Genomic DNA, 20,596 nt, shown 5'->3' on the forward strand with positions numbered 1-20,596 from the left:
AAATAGCTTAAAATAAGGTACCAATATCTGAAAATTGCCAATTTGAGAGGATTTTGTCTTAAGGAATCCCCTCTGAGTATTTTTTAAAGTTTGTTTTCAGATAATAAAGTGGTCATAATCAATCAGTCATCAAACCTGGATTACAATAAATTACAATAAATCAGAACGGCCGACCCTGTTTGTTCCTTTATTGTTCCAACCTCTGAAAAATGTTTTCATTATTCTGTTCCTCCTTTTGGGCCCCCCTACAACCCACTCAAGGACCCCCATTAGTCCCTGTACCCCAGTTTGAAAACCACTATTTCTTACTATAAAAGTAAAAGTAAGTAAGTAAAATACTAACAATACTCCATTTCAAGATTATCAGCAAAATATAAGTATCAAAATGCAGGAATGGGCATTGGATTGCATTATGAACTGTAAGCAACATTTTTTATGCTGCTGCTTGGAGCAAATTTAACTACTGTATAGCCCATAGCCTTTTTATCTTAAACAATGCACAATGAATGAATGAATGAATGAATGAATAAAATGCACTTTGCACCATAGGTGTGTTATTGCACAGGAATCATTGCAGTTGCATGAATGTAATTATTACAAAAAAAGAACTAATTATTGCACTGCAAAAGTGACAGTGATAATAACAACATAAAATAAATTAAAACATGTCATAAAATAACAACAAAAACTCTCATAGTCCGGTCACCTATCAGAGACAATGCATGAATGCATATTTTTTTACATGCTCCACCCATACAACAGAAACATTAGAGAGAAAAAAAGAACAATTTTGTTGAAGATGAGTCTTAAAAGTCAGTTTTTATTATTTATTGCAGTATTTTATAAGATGATGATATGCTTTGAATGAATATTTCTTAACTGTAGAGCAATAGCTGTCAAATAGATGTGGAAGAGTATAAAAATACAGTATTAAATATTTGTTTCTGAAATGTTGTATAGTAGCAAAAAAAATAAATAAATAAACAAAAAGTCCTGCAGGCATCATGAAGGAACGTTATAGTGATTTTCTGCCAGTGAGACCAGAATGGACCAGCTTCCACTCTTTATTAGACTTGTTATGTAACAACACCTCCAATTGGCCCGCTTCAAAATTCCAAATTTAAACTGGCCACCCGATTGGACGACGCCCTCGGAGGGGGCAAGCGGAGGGGCGGGGCTTGAGGCAGAGTCGGGAGATTCGTCAATCTACATACAGATTGTCGCGCCGCCAACCGGGGACCACGTAGGAGTACATATTACTTTTTTTTTGTTTCTATTTGGACTGTTTTAGCATCGGATTGAAGCTGGGAAGCGATGTGAAATGAATGAACACCGGAGGTTTATTTTCCGTGGGGTCTCCCCGACGAAGAAACGCACACTGAAGGGCGTTTACCGTGTTTTTTCCAGTGTGTTTTTCCTAACAGGTAGTGAGGCTCAGCGGTCAGTCAGAGTGGAGACTGAATATCCCGCTTTGTAATCTCTTGACAGCCCTTTTAACACATCTTCGGATCGACGGAGGCTTTTAACCGACACCGTGCTCTTCACAGAGACATGGACAACGTGTTTGTTTGGTCATTTTGGAGTAGTTTATTGCGTTTGTAACAGGTAGGTTTTTTGGCGTTGTTCGCATTTATGGCCACAGCAACAACCTGTCGTCCAGCTTGTATTTGTCAACAGCGACCCGTAGTAACAGCAGCGACAACAGGGGGGTTTCTTACAGGCAAATTAAAGAAAATATCTCGTTTTGGTGCCTGTGTGGCATGTACCCTATCTTATCTTATCCTGGTTGCTTTTATTTAGCTTATGGCTTAATTCATGATGGCTGGTGTTTGCTTTTACACCGCAGTCCTTAATGTCTTGTTGTGCACACTTTCCCCCCATAGAGAGCCATGGATTCAGCTTTTATTTGACATGCATGTCTCGTTTTCTCTTCTCATATTGCAAATAATATCACTCGTCAGACATTTCTTTTTAAATTTTTAATCAAAGGTTGCAGATCTACAAGCAAAAAACCTCGACTGTGCACCTGCTACTACCCACCTTTAGCCAAATACACTCTCTATTAATTGAATTGAAGTATTTCTGTATCCTTTGCTGCATTAGTTATGATGGTATGTCTGGTTTAAGTTATAAATCTGTTTATTAGGGCTGTGTATTTGGCACAACTATGGCAATACGCTACATACTCAATATATTGTGATGTATTGTGATGCTGTAAGCATGGTGGTATATTGCTATTTTTAATAAAAATGTAATAAAACTGTCATTATATACATAAGATATTGCCATATGCATAAAATCTAAGTTGGAAAAAGTTGTAATGGGCAACAACACTATGAGCAGTCAAAGGTTTATTTGATTTAAGTCATTTTTTAAGAGAAAAAATGTCCAAATTCACTGATTTCAGCTTCTCTCTATTTTTATCTTTACACTTAGTGACAGTAAATTTAATAAATTCGGCTTGTGGACACAACTAGTCAGTCAACATTTTTCACCGTTTTCTTACATTTTGTAGACCAAACAAGTAATCGGCTAATCGAGACCATGATCACCTGATTAATCAATCATGAAAATAATCAATCTACTTTATTTTTTAAAGCTCCCCTGATGTCACTATAATATTTCCAAAGTACAACAGTTTTTTGGGCCTTTAGATTGTTCAAATTTTTCTATAACGTCTGAGTTAGGAGAGTTGAACTGTTCAGCTGTCCTCGGTTGACCAGGCTCATCATGAATTCAGGAGCCGTGATGTGACATTTAATGGCTATAGTGTCCTTCAGTAATGCATTTCATGGTGTCTTGTGGGTCTTGTTCTTCATGGTGCTGATATTTGGCTACCCTTGGATGTCCAGGCTAATATTCTGGCGACAAATCTGTTATATTTGGCACTGTGACCAGCCTGGGACAGTGTGTTTCTTGTCTCTTTTGCACTGCGTCTGCTTCACTGACTTGTGTATTTTGTGTTCAGATTTCAGCCACTGATGGACATGAAGAAGGCGGACGGTGTGGATTAGGATCTTTTTCCTTTTCCTTTTTCTTTTTTTCTTTCTTTCTTTTTTTTTTTGGATTCATCCTGCTCACCTCAATGTGGTCTCTAAAGGACTTCTTCCTCCTCTGCGGTTTGAAATGAAATGATGGCAGCACGTTGGAGTGATTCACCACAGGACAATGAAGAGAGCAAACACAGAGCCGTAACTCCATCTTGCGAGGTAGGACTTTCTGGACGGAGATGTGTCTGGATCCCAAGCTGTTACAGTTCAACTGTGCAGTCTGTCTTTTTGCAAGTGTGACTGCTGGTGCAGCTTCAACATTGTGCCTTTTAATTCTTCAGCAATTTTGGTGCATTCACAGTTATCTACTGTTACATTTATTATGCAGGATTTCCCTTAAAAACAAAAGTCGCACAGTAATAATCCTCTCAATCATCAGTTATGATCCACTACAAGTATGTGGTGGTGTCTGTTGTTTGTTTTTTTGTGAATTTACATTCATCCTGTATTTGATGCCTGCAGCACATTCCAAAAAAGTTGGCACAGGAGCGTGTTTACCACTGTTATATCACCTTTTCTTTTAACAACACTCGATCAGCATTTAGGAACTGAGGACACTAATTGTTTAAGTTTTAAAAGTGAAATTCTTTCTCGATCTTGCTTGATGTACGACTTCAATTGCTCACAGTTCATGCACCATAAATTTTCAACAGGATCCAGGTCTGGACTTTATGAAGGTCATTCTAGTATTTGAACTCTTTTACTATGAAGCCACGCTGCTGAAATAAGCGGGGACGTCTCTGAAAAAGACGTCGTCTGGATGGCAGAATATGATGCACCAAAATCTGTTTATACCTTTCAGCGTTAATGGGACCTTTACAGATGTGACAGTTAGCCATGACGCCATGGACAATACAGTATATAATTGGTGTTATAGATTGTGTTTGACCTTTGACACTGTGGCAGAGAGGCTTTGTAATCCTAAATTGATGTGCATTTTACCAGATTCCTTATGGAATGTCTATTTTTGACACAATACAAGCTTTTGTGCTACTTGACTGGAGTGGAAAACACTTGCATGTGTCACTAGTTATAACTGTCACCTGGATTCATTTGAGGCATCCATGAAAAACATCACATTAATTTAGTGGCTATAACTTCATCAGCGGTGTTTCAAAGGTATTCTCACTTTCAGAAAACTCGTGACATGCCGCCGAAGTTGCAGAGTGTGTCGTGCACTCACCCAGAGGCTAAACAGAGCGAGTGTGAGCTAAGTGTTGCACAGCACATCACATCTGCCAGGACTCGGGGTGACTAAGTTCATTTTTTCCCCCCTCTGACAACTGTTTAAGTGCACAAAGAGAGTTTTATACTTGCAGTGCTAATCTTACTGGGACTTTTTGTGGCTCTGCATGCCAACCTCTCTCATAAATGGCACATTGTCAAGCTCATCCTTTTCCTCTTACGGTAGCTTCAGTGGTTACATCATCATAATCATCATCAGAGTCCAGCCAGGCTTGATGCATGTCATAACAGCATTGCAGCGGTGGCATGTTTTGGATTAATCCGTCATCAGAAAATGGCAACACACAAATCTGAGTGTGTGTGTGTGTGTGGCTCTAATCCTCTTACAATGTCAGAACTAGCAGAGGATGGACGACATAAATCTTTGGGAACGGGGTAAAGCAGCAACCGTACAGTGGCGGAGTTTATTAAACAGCTGATAGAGTAAAGGAGGAGCAGAGGGCACGAATATTTGTTTAACATTGTCTTAAAGGGAGAGTTTGGATTATTTGAAGCTTGGTTATATGAGGTACTTAGCCATAGTCGGTGTGTTATCGACAGTAGGTCGCGGTCGACATTGTCCCCAGTTAGGAGATGTTGCGGGAGTACCGGTGTAGGAAGCTGAGCAGGACAGGGTGAGCAGCGAAACCTATTTTAGCCACTTAATAAAAAGACATCAGTTCATGTGTTTGCTTTATTTAGAATATTTTCACCGCTTTACTGCACAGTCAGGTGTCCTTTTCCAACTGGAAACTGCTGTTAAATAAACCACATATCGCTCTCTGCAAAGCTACCAGACTCCTTTGACCAAAAAAGTAATTATATCTTGCAGAACTTGAGAGTCGCTGGTCTACCTCTGCCGTGATCTGAGAGTTTGTGTTTTTCTGTGTCTTGGTGTTTTAAAAGGTTAATTGGGATTCACCAAAGTCACACTGTAACACAAACAACAAACTAAGCAATCAAGGCGGCGGTGAATCAGCAACCCCTGTGTTCTGTGAGGTAAAATAAAAAAGTTTTGTTGAGCAAGAGAAAGTGATATTTGGTGAACGTTACCATCTTTTCTTGAAAATCTTCTGTCTACCATAAGATCGAGAAATGTGAGACTGCATCTCTGAGATGAAGAGATAGGACTGAGTAGTTTTCTGTCTTCTATACTGTCTGCTTTAAGTGCCACTGCGGTGTGGTTTTCCTCACATCCGTCTTTCCAATCTAATTAATGTTTCCGGTAACATCACTTAAGTCTCCATCGCTGAGTAAAACTGCAACAACCACAGCCTAACAAACTCCCAGCTGTTGAGCAAAACCATCAAAAATACATCAATTACTTCTCTGCGCAAGCTGCTTCTCCACTAACTTCTTAGACTCTGATACTCGTGAGCATTAAATCAGCTAAACCCACACATGAAGCCTGATTTTTAAATACTTTTCAGCTCTTTTGGTTGAAGATATGCACCAGAAAGATTTGTAGGACAGCAGCATTAAAAAAAACACTTTGCAGGTGCCTGGTTACTCACTGAATCAGCAGGATGCCCTGATAAAAAGTGAAATTTGACTCCATCACTTTTTTTAATAACCTGTGGAGCACATCTCTACATCTCTGCAGCAGATGTGAGTCACCTGTGAGTCAGTGCTGGTGTTTTAGCCTGATTGTTTGCAGCCCGGGGCCTGACACGAGAGCGAGGCAGGCCTTTTTATCCACCTGATGCCTCTAACAACATAAACACAAATCTCACCCAACTTTCAAGCTTCACTGCTTATGAACTGCTGTCCCCCCTGGGGTCTAATGTGAGCTGAGAGACCCCCAGGCCGGGACGTGGCACCCCTCTCCTCCACCGCATCATCTTGGCTCACTAATGAGGCAGATCGCGAGGGGTGTTTTCTCTACAACTAACCCCCCCCCCAAGACACCCTGCCCCACCCTGCTACTGTCAAAGCGATGGCAGCAACGCTGGGGTAATTCAGGCACAGCTGCCCCGTCATTAAAGGAAAAACACCCCACGTGTGCAACGCCTGCTTCTCCTCTCTCTCTTGGCCTCATTCAGATTCTCTCCCTCGCTCGACCTGCTGTCACACTGAGAGGAAGATGATGCACACAACGACTTTCATCCTGCAACCACCTGCATTAATTAATCTGCCACCGAAAGTCATAAAATTTCTGCAAAATCTAGAGCTGAAACTGTGAGATTTCTGTCATTTTTGATTGAAAAAATAACTAAAGCATTTATAATTATTTCACTGTTGACTGACTTGATTAATTGACTAATCAGTTCAGCTCTTGTTAGCATAGCTGCAATGACTGTTGCCGGTTTTCTTTAAAATTGAATGAAACACCTTTGTCGAAATATGCAAAGTTTGGTCATTTCTAAATTTTCATGCCGTATAAAAGATGCCTCCTGTTTCACTGTAAAGCCCATTTTTCACACACATCACACTTGCTAAGTTGAATATTGGATTAATGAAACAAAAAGAAAATCGTCAGATGAATCAACTCGGAAAATGATCAGTATATGCCAGCTTGATCGCCGCACTTTTGCCGGGTTTCTTTCTGTCTCCCTTCATCTCTTCTTCCCTCAGTTTCATTTTTACATTTTCAATTTCAATCAGCAAAAACCTGTAATATAAATCTGTCACCAAGGCAAATATAACAGACAAACCGTAGAAAAGGAAAGGGGAGCAATGAAGAAGAACACAGTGGGTTAAACACTCTCCAGCACATATTGATCACATCCCTCATTCATGTTTGGGTGGGCGAGACCAATGGCGGTGCTGTGGGTGCTGCTGATGCTCTGTGCTCTGCTCTAAATATAGCCCCTCCCAACGCCATAAACCCCTGCTCTTTTTTTTTTCTCCTCCCTCCACCGTCGTCCACATGCTTGTCTTTCACCCGTCCTCTATTCCCGCGTGTTTTCAGCGATGCTATATTTAACCCGTGGAAAGATGAATGCTGAGGGAAAAATGGAATCACTGTGCTGGAATCGCCTCCTGAATGCTGTTACAAGCAGCGGATATGCGAGCGCCGGTCAGGACAGTATCATTTTAGGGGTCTGGGAATGCGACAGTGGTCAGTTTGTACCATGTGAGAGCTGGTGTTTTTTTTTTTTTTTCTGTGGAAACGAGGAAAACTCAAGCTCAGTCTCTTTCAGTTTTCCACCCAGCTGGTAGCACTTGGTGTCAAAAGGCAACTTAAATTTCCATCGTTACATCCCAGCTCTAATTAAGCTCACTATGATCTCATGTTTTAAATGTCTGATGGTTTATTTTAGTCTTTGCAAAGAAAATAAACCTTAGAAAAGAGATTACAGTGTAGAGCTACGATGATAAATCAATTATTAAATTAATCGCAAACTATTTTGATAATTGATGGACTGAGTTGGGTCATTTTTTAGGACAAAAAAAGTCAAAATTGTCTGCTTGAGTGGATGGAAAGATGGATAGATAGATGTACTTGTTTGATCCCAAATTGGGAAACCTTGTGTTACAGCAGCAGGTTATTCAGACATTGCAGGGAAACAGCAACACACAATAATATACGTAGACATAAGATGAGAAAAAGCAGTTAAATAAAAAAAAAGCACTAGCATGCCCTGTACATAATAAGATAAATATCTATAGAGTTGTATAAAGATGTGCAAAATAACCATTAAGTTAAAATATGTGCAAAAGTGTGATTTTTTTTCCTGCTTTCTTTAATTCTTTATGAAAGTAAACTGAATATCATTGGGTTGTGGACAAAGTGAGACATTTGAGGACACCATCTTTGGCTTTGGGAAACAATGATCCACATTTTCCATCATTTTCTAATATTTTATAGACTAAACAATTAACTCTTCCGGACTCTACTGATTAGACACCTTAACTGCCTATGAAAATAATCGTTCGGTGCAGCCCTGTTGCAGTGTCCCCAAAAGGAAGTGATCCACACATTTATCAGTGTTTAGATCTGTGGCAGTTCATCAGTCAGAGCGAGGACAAAATGATTTTGATTTGCATACATTTGAAAAGCAAATGTGCGTCGTGCAGCACATCAGGGTTCTTCCCTATTCAGCAAACAAGACAACTGACCTGGACATGACCTGGCTTCTGTCTTAGCGTTTATACACACACAGAGAGAAAGTGTCCTGGGAATAAACCGGGAATAAGACACTCTCTGAAGTGTTTCCCCTGGTTTGGAAACACCAGATCTGCCTCACAGTCATCATCATCATCAAACTGAAACCAGAGTGTGTGTTTTGGCAACCGTTATTGGAATCAAACTTCCCAGCTATTGTGGCTATTTTTTCCTGGAAAAGACGAAAAGGGAAATCTGTACGCGTGCTGCGTCGGACTCAAGGTCACCCAAAGAATGTGTGCACATGTGTGTCGGGCGGCCCCCTTATCTCTTTCCTCCGGTGGAGAGGTGACGTTCATGCTCGCTGTGGCTCCTCTACATGTCATCCTTCAGTCTGACTACACTAGACGCCATTATTCCACCGGCCACAGGCATGGATGATGGATGGATGGATGCTAGTGGGAGGAAGGGAGGGAGCGGGAAGAGGGCAGGGGTGTCGAGGCAGACAAGAGTTTAACCACCGGAAAAAAAATGCCACCCTTTTTCCTTTTTCTCCTCATCTTTTTTTTTTTTTTAATTCTCTCTTTTTTGCCAATTGGCTCAGTGTCACGGCCTCTTCTGCCTGGATGCCCCTGTCCGTCTGAAACATAAAGAGGGAGGGCAGATAGAAGATGGTGAGAGGTAGGAGTTTGAGGGGGAGGGGTTTGAGGCGCAGGCAGACAGGCAGAACAGGACCAGTCTAATGCTCAGTGAGGCTGAGACACTATCCATTACACATGCCCAAGGCATCTCCGTCAAAACACTTGCCCCCTATCTGCCTCTATCTTTGGCTCCGAGACATGTTACACACTAGTCAAGGGTGTGTGTGTGTGTGTGTGTGTGTGTGTGTGTGTGTGTGAAGTAGGGATGTTCACATTTCTCAATATCCAATTTGATACCACAATAAAAAAAATGAAAACAATAATATGTTATTTCTCTTTGTCACTCGAAATACTGAGCTTCCAGGACAAAAGACTGCAAACTTGACGTGAATCGCTGTCAGGAAAGCGATGACTGCAAAGTAATGAAGTGCAAAAGTGATTTCTGCTGCTGAACTTTGAATGTAAGTTGAACTCAAGAGTGCAACCAGTAGTTTTAAATTTACTGACATGGTGACAAGCTGGAAATGTTATACTTTGATGACAGATGACACAGGCTTGAATGGTGAAGAGTCCAAACTGTAGCCTACTACTACCAGCTTTAGTTACATGACATGAACCTAAAAACTAGACCTGCAACTAGACCTCGCAATATGGCCAAGTGAAATGTCCAAATCGCAGAACCAAATCGCAATTTTAGGAAAATTGTGAGAGAAGACAGCATTATAATGAAGTGCTGTAGTGCTGCAGAGATGCCCTGACCTACAAATTTTGTTTGTTTGTTTGAGACAGACCCGAACAAATATCACATCAGCATTTTTTTCAGCAAAGATAATAAAAAGTAAAAAGTAAAATTAAATAATAAAAAGTGTAGAGTAAAAACAGTGTGTAACTGTACAGTAACATGTAATATAATTTTCTGTTTGCTGAGATGGATTTTATAAAGTTGGTGTGGAAAAAAGTGTAGTTTAGGAACTGGTGTCTAAAATTTTCAAACAATACCCAGCCCTTTTTGTTTTTCTTTTCAGTGAGTCGAGGTGGAGCTGTTAGTGCAGCTGCACTTGTCACCATCTCCAGTGTGTTGTTGTTCTTCCGTGCCAAGTAGGCATCAGCTTCTTCCTTAACAGCAGACTAGAACACTTGTAGGTGTATGTTGACCCTGTCGTGTCCAGAATAATTGCATCCCCGGAACGCTGCTGTACAAAAACAAGTCCTGTCCTCATGTTTTCAAAATTCTGGCATCGTCATCATCATCATTCATCATCCTCCACAAATTATGTAATGCTCTGTGCCTGAAAGATAATAAACATATAGACTGAAGCCACATATAATAATCACATCTGAAAGACCATACATTTCACATGACAGTGCAAGTAGACACAGAATGACCTTCTTTCAGCCGTTTCCCAGAAGAAAGTGTCTCCCATGACTCCTGGAGGAACTTTTACTTCTTTTATTCTTTATGTAAAACTGCGTACGAGCAGTATTTGTTTTTAATCGACTCTTATGTAACAGCGAGTTATCAGGACAAATCTTAACCCGCGGTGTTACTGTGGGCTTTGAGGTCTTGGCAGGAAACCACATTATTTCCTGTCAGCGTCAGCAGTGGAAATGAACAAGGGCACCCTGATGAAGGAGCGATTTCATGAATGGACGGCAGAGAAGCCGCCGAATGGCAGAGCCTCTCTGTTTTGGAGCTCCCGTCGTCTCCGATTGGCTGTGTAAGCTTCTCGACTTCGAGACTGAACTCACGGCGAGCCATCTATGACAGTAAATATAATTTCCCCAAATTGACCACAACTGCTTAATTGAAGGCTAGCAGTTATTGCTAGAAAAACCACAGGGTTTATGTCATCTGAGAAAAGGCCAACACGGGTGAACTCTGGGTTATTTGGATCCAAGTATCCTGAAGCATAATTTCACACAGATTTGGGGTCTTAGAGTGTAAACTTTGGTTATTTTTAGAGCTAACAAGACAGTCAAAAAAGTATTTGACAGGTAAGAGTGTGAAAAAGCAAGTTTTATTCCTAAAACAACAACAACATATTTTGGTATGTGGTGACCCTCAGTGCTAATTTGAAGATCACTAGTGTTTAAACCAAAGTAAATATAAAACAAATCACTGCTTTTCTCTATATATCATTGGAAATGTAATATATTTTAATTTCTGATTATTGACTGGATAGAACAAGCAATTCAAAGACATAACATTTGTTTCTTGGAGCTTGTGATGGCTGTTTTTCACAATTTCTTAGTTTTTAGAGACTGAACAATCATCATAAAAGAAATTAATCAGCAGATTAGTATTTTTCAGTGTAGATGAAAGTATCGATCACTTTCTCACTTAATCAATTATCCCAGTTTCCCAAAGTCGTCAAATATCTTGCTTTATCCAAAACCCAAAGGACAGTTTTATATCATTAGGAATTTAATATCTTTGAATTTCAGACTGCTGGTTGGACAGAACAAGCAATTTGAAGACAGCATTGGGTTTTAGGAACTTGTTATGGGTGTTTTTTTTTCACCATTAGAGACTAAACTGTAGTCAAAAAAGAAAATCAGCGGATTAGGGTTGCAACATATGATTCATTTTCAATATTTATCAGGTATTTCATCCAAAAATGTCAGAAAATGGTGAAAAATGTTCCATCCACAACCCAGAGATATTCAGTTTACTGTCATAGAGGAGCAAAGAAACCAGAAAATATTCACATTTGAGGAGCTGAAATAAGAGAATTTGGATGTTTTTTTCTTCATAATGAAAATCGTCTGTACATTGGGTCCCACCAACATCTGATGGACACTACATTCTCAAACGTGCAGCGTTATCAAATTGGACTGAACTGTAGAGAATAAAGCTGTTGACTTAAATATGTAATAACTCTCTGTTCCTCTTCACTGGATGTAATAACTCGTCTGTCTATCGTCTCACCGAGCTCCAGGTTCCCATTTGACTGTCATGGAGTTACGTTTCTCTGCCTGACGTCAGTGAAATGATGTAACCTCCACATCTTTAAAACATGCATGCCCTCCCTCCCTGTTGTTTTGAATGCTGTAGGAGGGTGTGTGGCACTGACTGTGTGTGTGTGTGTGTGTGTGTGTGTGTGTGTGTGTGTGTCCAGAGCGCACCACGAGATCCATAACTCAGAATTGATTCAATTATATTGGCTTCATTGTGGGGGGTAGGGCACATGCTTTTACTGTGCTTGTGATGGGGGCAGTTTTGCAGCTGCAGCTCGTACACATGTTGCTGCTGCATGATGTCACAGAGGTTTATTGTGTAGGTGTTATTCACAGACAGTTGTATCTTATTAAAGGACCAATTTGGATTATTTGAAGTGGGGTTTTATGAGATCCTAATCAATAATCGGCGTATTACCCACAGTAGATTGTAGTTGGCACGTCCCCTGTTTGCAGAAGCAGCAGGGGTAACGGAGGAGCCACCTAAAAAAATAAACATCAGTTTAGGAGTATGCTATATTTAGAATATTTTCACCACCTTCACCTTGACATCAGACAGCCTTTTCTAAAAGAAAACTGCTGTTAGATAAGCCAAATATCACTTTCTCCAAACTAACCAAACTCCATAGGTGAAATCAGTAATTTTGCCTTGCAGGATATAAGAGTTGCTGGTCTACCGCTGCATTGTTGTGTTAGTTCATTTGTGTTATCATGTGACTTTGGTGTTTTAAAAAGTTAGTTTGGATTCACTGAAGTCACATAATAATACAAACTAACTGACAGATCGAGGCAGCAGCAGACCAGCAACTCCTGCGTTCTGCAAAGTAAAATTACTGATTTTGCCTATGGAGTTTGGTTGAGCAAGAGAGAGTGATATTTGGCTGCTTTAACGGTGGTTTACCATCCAAAAAAGCTGTCAAATGGCAAGTTATATTTATTGTCAATTATTCCAATGTGAGATAATTTGGATTAAAGTGACAATTTCCAAATAGCTGCACGACAACAACAAATTGTAGCACGTTTCTTAAAGGGATCATGTCCTCTTTTACTCACTGCGTTGTGAGTATTTAATAGATTTAATAATAACATTTCGGTAAGCTTTTTCATCTCATTTAAAAGGTTTTAAAAGGTTTAGTTTATTATTTTGGAACGTCGCCCTGCATTCAGGAGATTTGTTAGTTGTCTGGCCTAGATATTTTGTGAACAACAGAACGCTGTTGCAGATCTTGGTAGAAGATTTGCTTGTATTAATCCCTTTGACTTCTTAAGCATTTGTAATGTTTGTTTAAAGCGTAAGATGGAAAAACAGGGACTTTGATGTGTTGTATTTTGCCAAGAGGAATCTGGAAATCTGGAGACAGCTGGGCGGTTTGGACTGACGTCACATTTTAAGAGTCTCGGGTCTCTGAGAATTTGCATCGGTCATGTCTTAGATGGTTTTCCCCTCTATGTTATGAATGTAAAAACAAGTGTAGTGGCTGACAACAGCCCTGACATGCTTATTTTTGGACTTCAGTATGAGAATAAGCACTTTTTCCAGTGAATCATTCCCTCTGAGGGGCCTGGCCTCGCAAGTTAAAGAAAGCACAGAGGTGTTGTGTTGATAATGGACGGTTTAAGAGTTATGGGGGGCAAGCAGAGGAGAGCGGTGAGTGATCACCTCCCCAACTGGTCTGCTGGTAGTTTGTTGTGGGGCCCTGCGCTGCCATGTCTGGTCACCGAGTGTGTGGCCTGTGGGACTTGGCTGACCTTTCTGACCAGACTGTGTGTGTAGCCTCCCGACCTAACACAGAGTCTGATGTCTCTGTTATCACCCAAGTTGTCTTTACACTTCTGTTTGTGATATATCTATCTATGATATATGTTGGTTACAGTTTTTTACAAAAAGCAGGGATCATATGGGTGCTGGAGATCATTACCTGACTGAATGATTCACTTCTGAGATAAAGAAATAAAATAAGTTTGATATCGATTCCATCAGGTTATATAGGATGAAACGTGAAACACGAAACCTTGTTGTGTTTTCCTTTAATTTGTCACCCTTCTGAAGAATGCTGCTGAAACATAATTTCGGTTGCTTTGCATGACAGTACCACTGCTGCTGAATGAAAGCTTGCAGCTACATGATGCTGCACCTCTTGTGCAATTACCAGACTTGTCACTGTGATTTTAGATGGGCAAAAACAATCACATTGCAATTAGAGCTGCAACGATTAGTCAATTCATTGATCAGTTAATCAAAAAAACATTAGTGGGCACCTGTTTTGAGGTAATTCTTTCATTGTGAAGCAAAAATGTCACTTTGGGCCATAGGAAATTGTGAGGAACCTTTTTCACTATTTTTCAATCAGTTGTGAATATAATTTGCAGATAGTTAAATCAATAGTCAAAATAATCATTAGTTGCAGCCTTAATTACAATTATTTTGACGGATACTGCAATTGTGATAGGAGTCATGGTTTTAGTGGGAGTGGGAGATTGTACTTCACTGACAAAATTATTTTCTTTACTTGGGCGTATTGTCAATAAAATGTCCAAAATTTTAAAAAATGCTTGTCAGAGTTTCCCCCAGCCTCAACTGGTGTCTTAAAATTGCTTCTTTTGTCCAACCAACAGCACAAAACCCAAAGACTCTTCATTTACTGTCATAAATGACAAAGAAAGGCATAAAATCCTCATATTTAAAAAGCTGAAACCAGCAAATATTTGACATCTTTGCCTGAAAAATGACAAACAAGTATTTGATTATCAAAATAGTTTCTTTTGATTGATTAATCGATTAAATTGCAGCTGTAGTCTGTACCAAACAAGCATATTCACTTATGCCTAGAGCATAAGACTTGTAGGCTGGGGCTTCTCTGTAGCACAAAAGTTAATATATACTGGTATGTCGTGTCACATTTATCTTTATCAAAAAAATTACAGCTTGTGCAACTGGGATATTGCATTTCCCCATATTGCAATTTCAGTTAATTGTTCAGCCATAGGCCTGATCCACAGTGGATATTGAGCTTTCATGGTCAGTTGACATCCTGGGGATCCCTGTGTTTGGAGGAAGAGAGAGAAAGAGTGGAGTGACACGTAGTACTATGGGGTAATTAAAAATGTATGAATATCTTAAGCCCCTCCTCAGGCTACTCCTTGCTGCTAAGTGGCTGTGGCGTTCCTCATTTGAAGTGAGCTCACTGATGAAGCCGCCCCTCAGCTAATGTCACAATCACAACCATCTGGACATCACACAACATCAAAGGGTGGAGGGAACATAAACAATCCCAGACAACTATTTACTGGCATCCAGTAGTTTCCTAATTCTCTCTTAGTGCATTTCCGGCATATTTCATTGACATCCCACGGTGACAGGAAGTCTTTAACTTGATGTTCATTTACTTACTGTTAGAGGGCTGACTCGAGATTTTGCTTCGCAGTGGTGGGGGCTGCGGCACTCCTCTTCTCATCTTTTGTCGGGGAGTCTTACCCCTGCAAAGTAGGGTGAAGGTTTTTTTTGCAGAGTAATGAAATAAATAACTCAGGTGGGATAAAGCCCTGCATTGCCAGCAAAGTGCACAATCCTCTCGTCCTCAGGTTTTCACCGGAGCACACGGGCAACTCACAGCCTCTTGAGCCTCAGGTGTGTTTTCACTTTAACGAGAGACCTTTGTCTCTTTCCCCCGGCTGTGTCCAGAGGAGTCAGAGACAGGAGAGGGAGAGGAGAGGGAAAACTGTTCTTCACCGGCTGTGTCTGTCCTGCATTGCGGCCTGATGCGTGATGATTTAGAGGGAGCCTTTGCCGCTCTGACTGTCAGGCTGCCTCAGCCTGGTACCGCCGCAGAGACGAGTACAGACAGGCACAGCCAGCTGGGAAGAGACACCATCACAGGAGGAGACACAAAAAGAGGGAGGGTTATCAATACCCAGAGGGAGATGACAAGAAAAAGTGCATCGTCTTTTTAGTCTTCTGCTGCACTGGTCGGTCTGCATTCTGCTGCGTAACCATGGTGATGCCTCTCCTGCACACCGATAGCCAGGTGGACCTTTTTGCTCTGGACTGCTCGTGACGCTTCTGCTGGATCACTCTCTCAACAAGAAGGCTGTTTTTTTAGTGCTACAGCTAAGATAATCCCCTGAGTTTTTGCGCAGCATGAGTCATTAGCATATTGCTAATGAAGCACGGCTGGGGTGATGGTCACAGTAGATAGGATGCCCGCTGGGCTCGCAGATGGGCACAGCGATGCACCCTTTGCCTTCTGCCGGTGATTCCCTCCCGCCTCCTTGCACCCTCCTCCCCGTCAAGGTGGCATCGAGTAGCGTCGCTGTCAGCAGGGCGCCGCCGGGCACAGCAGGGTTTGGTACACACAGCTGAGGGGCAGGTGTCGTCTGGGCAGCTGGGATTTCTTCAGTGCAGCGTAACATGGCTCATCTGAAAGTTCTTGATTGTATGCTTAATAACAACTGGAGTCTGATCTGTGATCTGTACTGCGCCTGGAGCAATCAGGTCAGTTGTTTTTTTAATTTTTTTAAGCAATTGACATGTAGAGTGTTGCAGGAATGACTCCTAAAACAGGGAATGAGTTAGCATATTTGCAGGTACGGTTCCCTGTCAGTAAATACCCAGATTGTGAGTTTTGAGGCTGATACTTGTCTTTAAAAAAGCAGTTGCTAACAAGTGGCTAAATGAGACCACCAAGGTTGTCAGGGACGACCTTGTCATCATGCCAAACACTAGTAACTTGTACTGTGTTTACACTAAAATTAGTGTGTATATGCATGTTTTTAAATGGGGGTTAACTGCAGAAAATGGGTGATTGACCTTTTCTAATTGCCAGTAGATGAGTTCGCCGCTCTGGATTCTTTTTTTTTTCTGATGTGCATTGGAAAGCCGAGACTCAACTCATGTCTGCAGCAGAGCAGAGAAAGAGGTTTTTAAAAGTCTCTCTGTGTGTTCATCTCTCAGTACTTTGTAGCTTCTAACTGAATCTCTGTTGTTTGGAGTTTAGTTTACCTCCTGTGTTGCTGTTTGTACTTTAACATATAGGTTTATTTTACTGCTTCACGTTTGCTTTTAGCTGTAGAGCAATCGTGTAAAGTTACTGCTGATAAAACCAACATATCTTGATTTTTACTCCTTTTTCATATACATTGGCTGCTTGGCTTGACTCACTTTGATGTGTATTTTGTGTAAAGGTGTGTATTTTACCAATCAAGTGCTTGTTGTTAGTTGAGTGGCTGTAAAACAGTGAATAAAGATTTTATTTCCTATAAATTCTTAACTACTAAATTCCCCTGTTATTTTGTTATCTAAAAGATTTTATTATTAAGCAGTAAAGATTCGCAGCATTTACCAACAGAAGGGACAAGCCTTCATTGCCTCTGCTGAAAGGCGTGAAAAAAGCATGTCCACCTGGTTGTCATGTTGACATTACTGCGAATTGGAGCTGCAGCTAATAAATACCCGTGACAACTGCAGAGTCATTTGACCTCAGAGTTAATGCAGATTGTACGCTTTCCCATTGAAGACAAAATGATAATGGGTGTTGGTTGGGTGTTTTTGCCAATTTTAAAGGGGCTTTAGTGGTGGTGACTAGTTCGTTTTTAGCCCATCATAAGCTTTTTACTTCTGCCAGTTGCATTTACCCTTCAAAACAGTTGTGCTTGTATGTGAAGATTATGTTGCTAAACAAAACATGCAATCATCATAAAGTTTTGTTCACCGCAGAGTTTATGTTCTCCACTAATCTGAGAATGAATGCAAAAATCCCATTGGCTTTTTGTTGAAGGAGCCGGAGTGGTGCTAACTTCTGGATTGGCCCACAAAAATAGGTCATGCCCGCAGCATTTTATAGGGCTGACTGAGCAAGTACGGAATGAGTTTCTTTCTTTTTAAATGTTTTTTGGCATCTTTAGGCTTTTATTGATAATGGTGTGGAGCCTGCAACATAGATCCCTGGCCAGAATTGAACTAGGGATGTTGCAGTTACTTTATATACTTTACACCCTACCACTAGGCCTCTGTGATGCTCCATTAATTTGTTATCATATGGCAAACTGGCTGCTACTGGGCCACCAAATTGTAACTTTCTCTACCCTGTATACCCCTTGCAGAGGTAGTCATAACACAATAATATTGTAAGGAGTTGTTGTTGCAGCAGCAGGTTTTTCTGACCTTTTTTCTACCTGTAGACTTTGTTGACCCTTTCGCACCCTTTTTATGAGCTTCCTCTCTGTCCCCTATTGCTCTCTGGAGTTCTCCAGGAAAGGCATCCCTGACATCTCGTGTATTAATAGCCAGCATTCATTCAGTAGTGCACTGTGGAACTGGAGACTCTGGAGTGCAAGGCACGCTGACCTCTGGGTGTCCCTGCTCTTGTGGACAGAGTGCCTGCCTCATGCAGCCTCAGGTGGCTCAAGACTAAACTTGATTTTAGAAAATCAGTCTTGTCAAGTTGTTTATCAAGTGATTCTTGGACTGAAATCTCTTTCCGTTGGCTCCAAATCAGGCCAACTTTCTTGAAGAGTCTTTGTTCTAGTAAATAGCTTCATTGAGACATTAGACACGCTTTTGAAATAAATAAATCTTGCAACTGCATCAATAAAACTGATGAGATTATTCATCCCATTGGCACTACAGATTTTGGATGCGGTCTTGGATCAAAGGCTAGCTGGTAAAAACCACTGGATGATGTTCATCTTTAATGGGATGGGATGTTAAGTGCAAGGGTGCAAAGGTCGAAACCTTTCTATGTTCAGAAAATGACGTATCTGCCTGTGAATCTGAGCATATGAATGTGGACGTTCTCTGTATCATACAGTGCTCTTTGTGGTGCTATCTTGTATGTATCCATTTGTCTCTATATGCACAGAAGTCAACTTGGCACCCTGACTAACACTTCATATCTCTGACATGCCTTTTCGGCTTTTTCACTGGAAACTCGCACAGACGGCTCATTGTTTCATGCATTTTTTCCCCTCTCCCCTTTTTCATTTGGCCATGGAATGCCTGATGTGAGGAGTAAAGAAGTCTTGCCGTGTCAAGCATTGCGGCAGAGCTGCTCTCTGGTATGCCCCTTCCCCTAATTTAATTTTAGCAGTGCTGAAAATTGTTTGCGTCCCAGGCTGAACTGATAGGCCTCTGTTTTCCAGAGAGCCTCTGCTGTCCGAGGCGCTGAAAACGGCCTTTGTGCGCCAGTAGCACAGCACAGAGGCCTCATGAAATATTTACAGGCCAACACCTGGTGTGAGACAGAGAGAGGGGAGCTAGGGAATCAACAACACTGCCACCAATAACAGCAAGGCCACAGCTCTATTAATATGTTGGCCTGCCACAAATATTTGGTTTGTTATTGTTTGATCTTTATCATTCTTTTTAACAATAGTCTTCATTTAAAGGGTAAGGACTGTCTTGTACATATTTTGGGGTCTAAATGACTGACACAGCAGAGAAAGCCGTGAAACAGGCTGCAATAGCTGCAGCGTAATGGTTGGCGGCAAATGTACCTGTCAAAAGTACGTCCACTAAAAGTGCTTGTTTTTTCCACTGACAGACTCAGATGGCTATTCTTATGTCTGTCAACATCATGGAAAGGATTGCTGCAGTTGAAGAGTATGATCCTTTTGGTTTCAAAAACTTTTTGTAAATATTAGTCATTTAGACCCCTAAATATGTAAAATTAGGGTCCAGTAGAGTTGGGCGATGTCTTCTGAATTGGCATATGATGTTGTCCACAGTGAAACATCACTATGGACAATGATGTCGATGCTGGGACAAAAAGGGTCTTCATCACTGCATTGAGACAAAATGCAGTGTACAGCAGCAACAGCTTCTTTTTATTTTCTTTCGCATGTCACAACAGAAACGTTCCTAATAAAACCTTGGATTACAAGTGCAGAAGACACTTTTGCTTTTTATTGTGGAGCCATGGTATTCTCCTATACTCCTGTCCATTTAAGGTTTGCAGAAGTTTTTCTCTTTGACTCTCCCACATGAAAAACGGAACTTGGGCAACAACTCTCTGGCAGCTCTGAGGGGACACACTACCCCAAATACAGACGGCTTTTAAATCATGATGTTGTGATGGAAGAGGGCTCACTGGTCCATAACTGTCAGGTTTAAAGTACCCTGTAAATCTTACCGAAACAAAGAATGAAAAATAGTCACAAAAGTAATTAAAGTTCAGTCCATCAACAGAAAAATAATCAGCAGATATTTTCTGTCTGAGTATTTCAGTTATGCTGCTCTACTTTGCCATGCATCACTGTAAATTAAATCTTTAGACAAAGGGGATAAACACGCTTCAACCAGCTCACAAGAAACTGCAGGACTGTCAGCCCACTGGAGTAACTTGGAGAATTAGTCCGAAGTATACTGGAACACACTGGTTCAAGGCCACAAACTTTTATTTCAACACTAATGTTTCAACAGCAGATGCATCTTCATCAGAGTCAAACGAGACTCTTTGAGGGAACAGACTTTTGACTCTGAAGAGGCATCTGGCGTTGAAATGTCAGCATTTGAATATCTTTAGGCCTCAGCCTTCTGGTTGAACAAAAGAAGACATTTGCAGACATAATCTTTGCCTTTTAGAAGTTGACTCTTTTTTTTGTCCATTTTTTAACATGTCATAGTAATTGCTGATAAAAAGCAGCAACCCGAAACTATTAATACTTGGGAAGCAGATATT

The 20,596-nt window shown here is 40.9% G+C and overlaps 1 protein-coding gene across 2 annotated transcripts in view; it reads left to right on the plus strand.

Annotated features, from left to right (window-relative positions):
- Window positions 1-1,260: 1,260 nt before the first annotated feature.
- Window positions 1,261-20,596, plus strand: part of arhgap21a (Rho GTPase activating protein 21a) — a 114,925-nt gene continuing 95,589 nt past the window's right edge. For both annotated transcript variants that reach the window (XM_084746739.1, XM_084746740.1), the window contains exons 1-2: window positions 1,261-1,605; window positions 2,969-3,209. In XM_084746739.1, the coding sequence (XP_084602865.1) occupies window positions 3,132-3,209 (78 nt within the window). In that variant the 5' untranslated portion in view covers window positions 1,261-1,605; window positions 2,969-3,131. The remainder of the gene's footprint in view (window positions 1,606-2,968; window positions 3,210-20,596) is intronic.

This window comes from Lutjanus erythropterus, chromosome 21, assembly GCF_056507025.1.
Source record: "Lutjanus erythropterus isolate fLutEry1 chromosome 21, fLutEry1.hap2, whole genome shotgun sequence".
NCBI classification, from domain to species: domain Eukaryota; kingdom Metazoa; phylum Chordata; class Actinopteri; order Lutjaniformes; family Lutjanidae; genus Lutjanus; species Lutjanus erythropterus.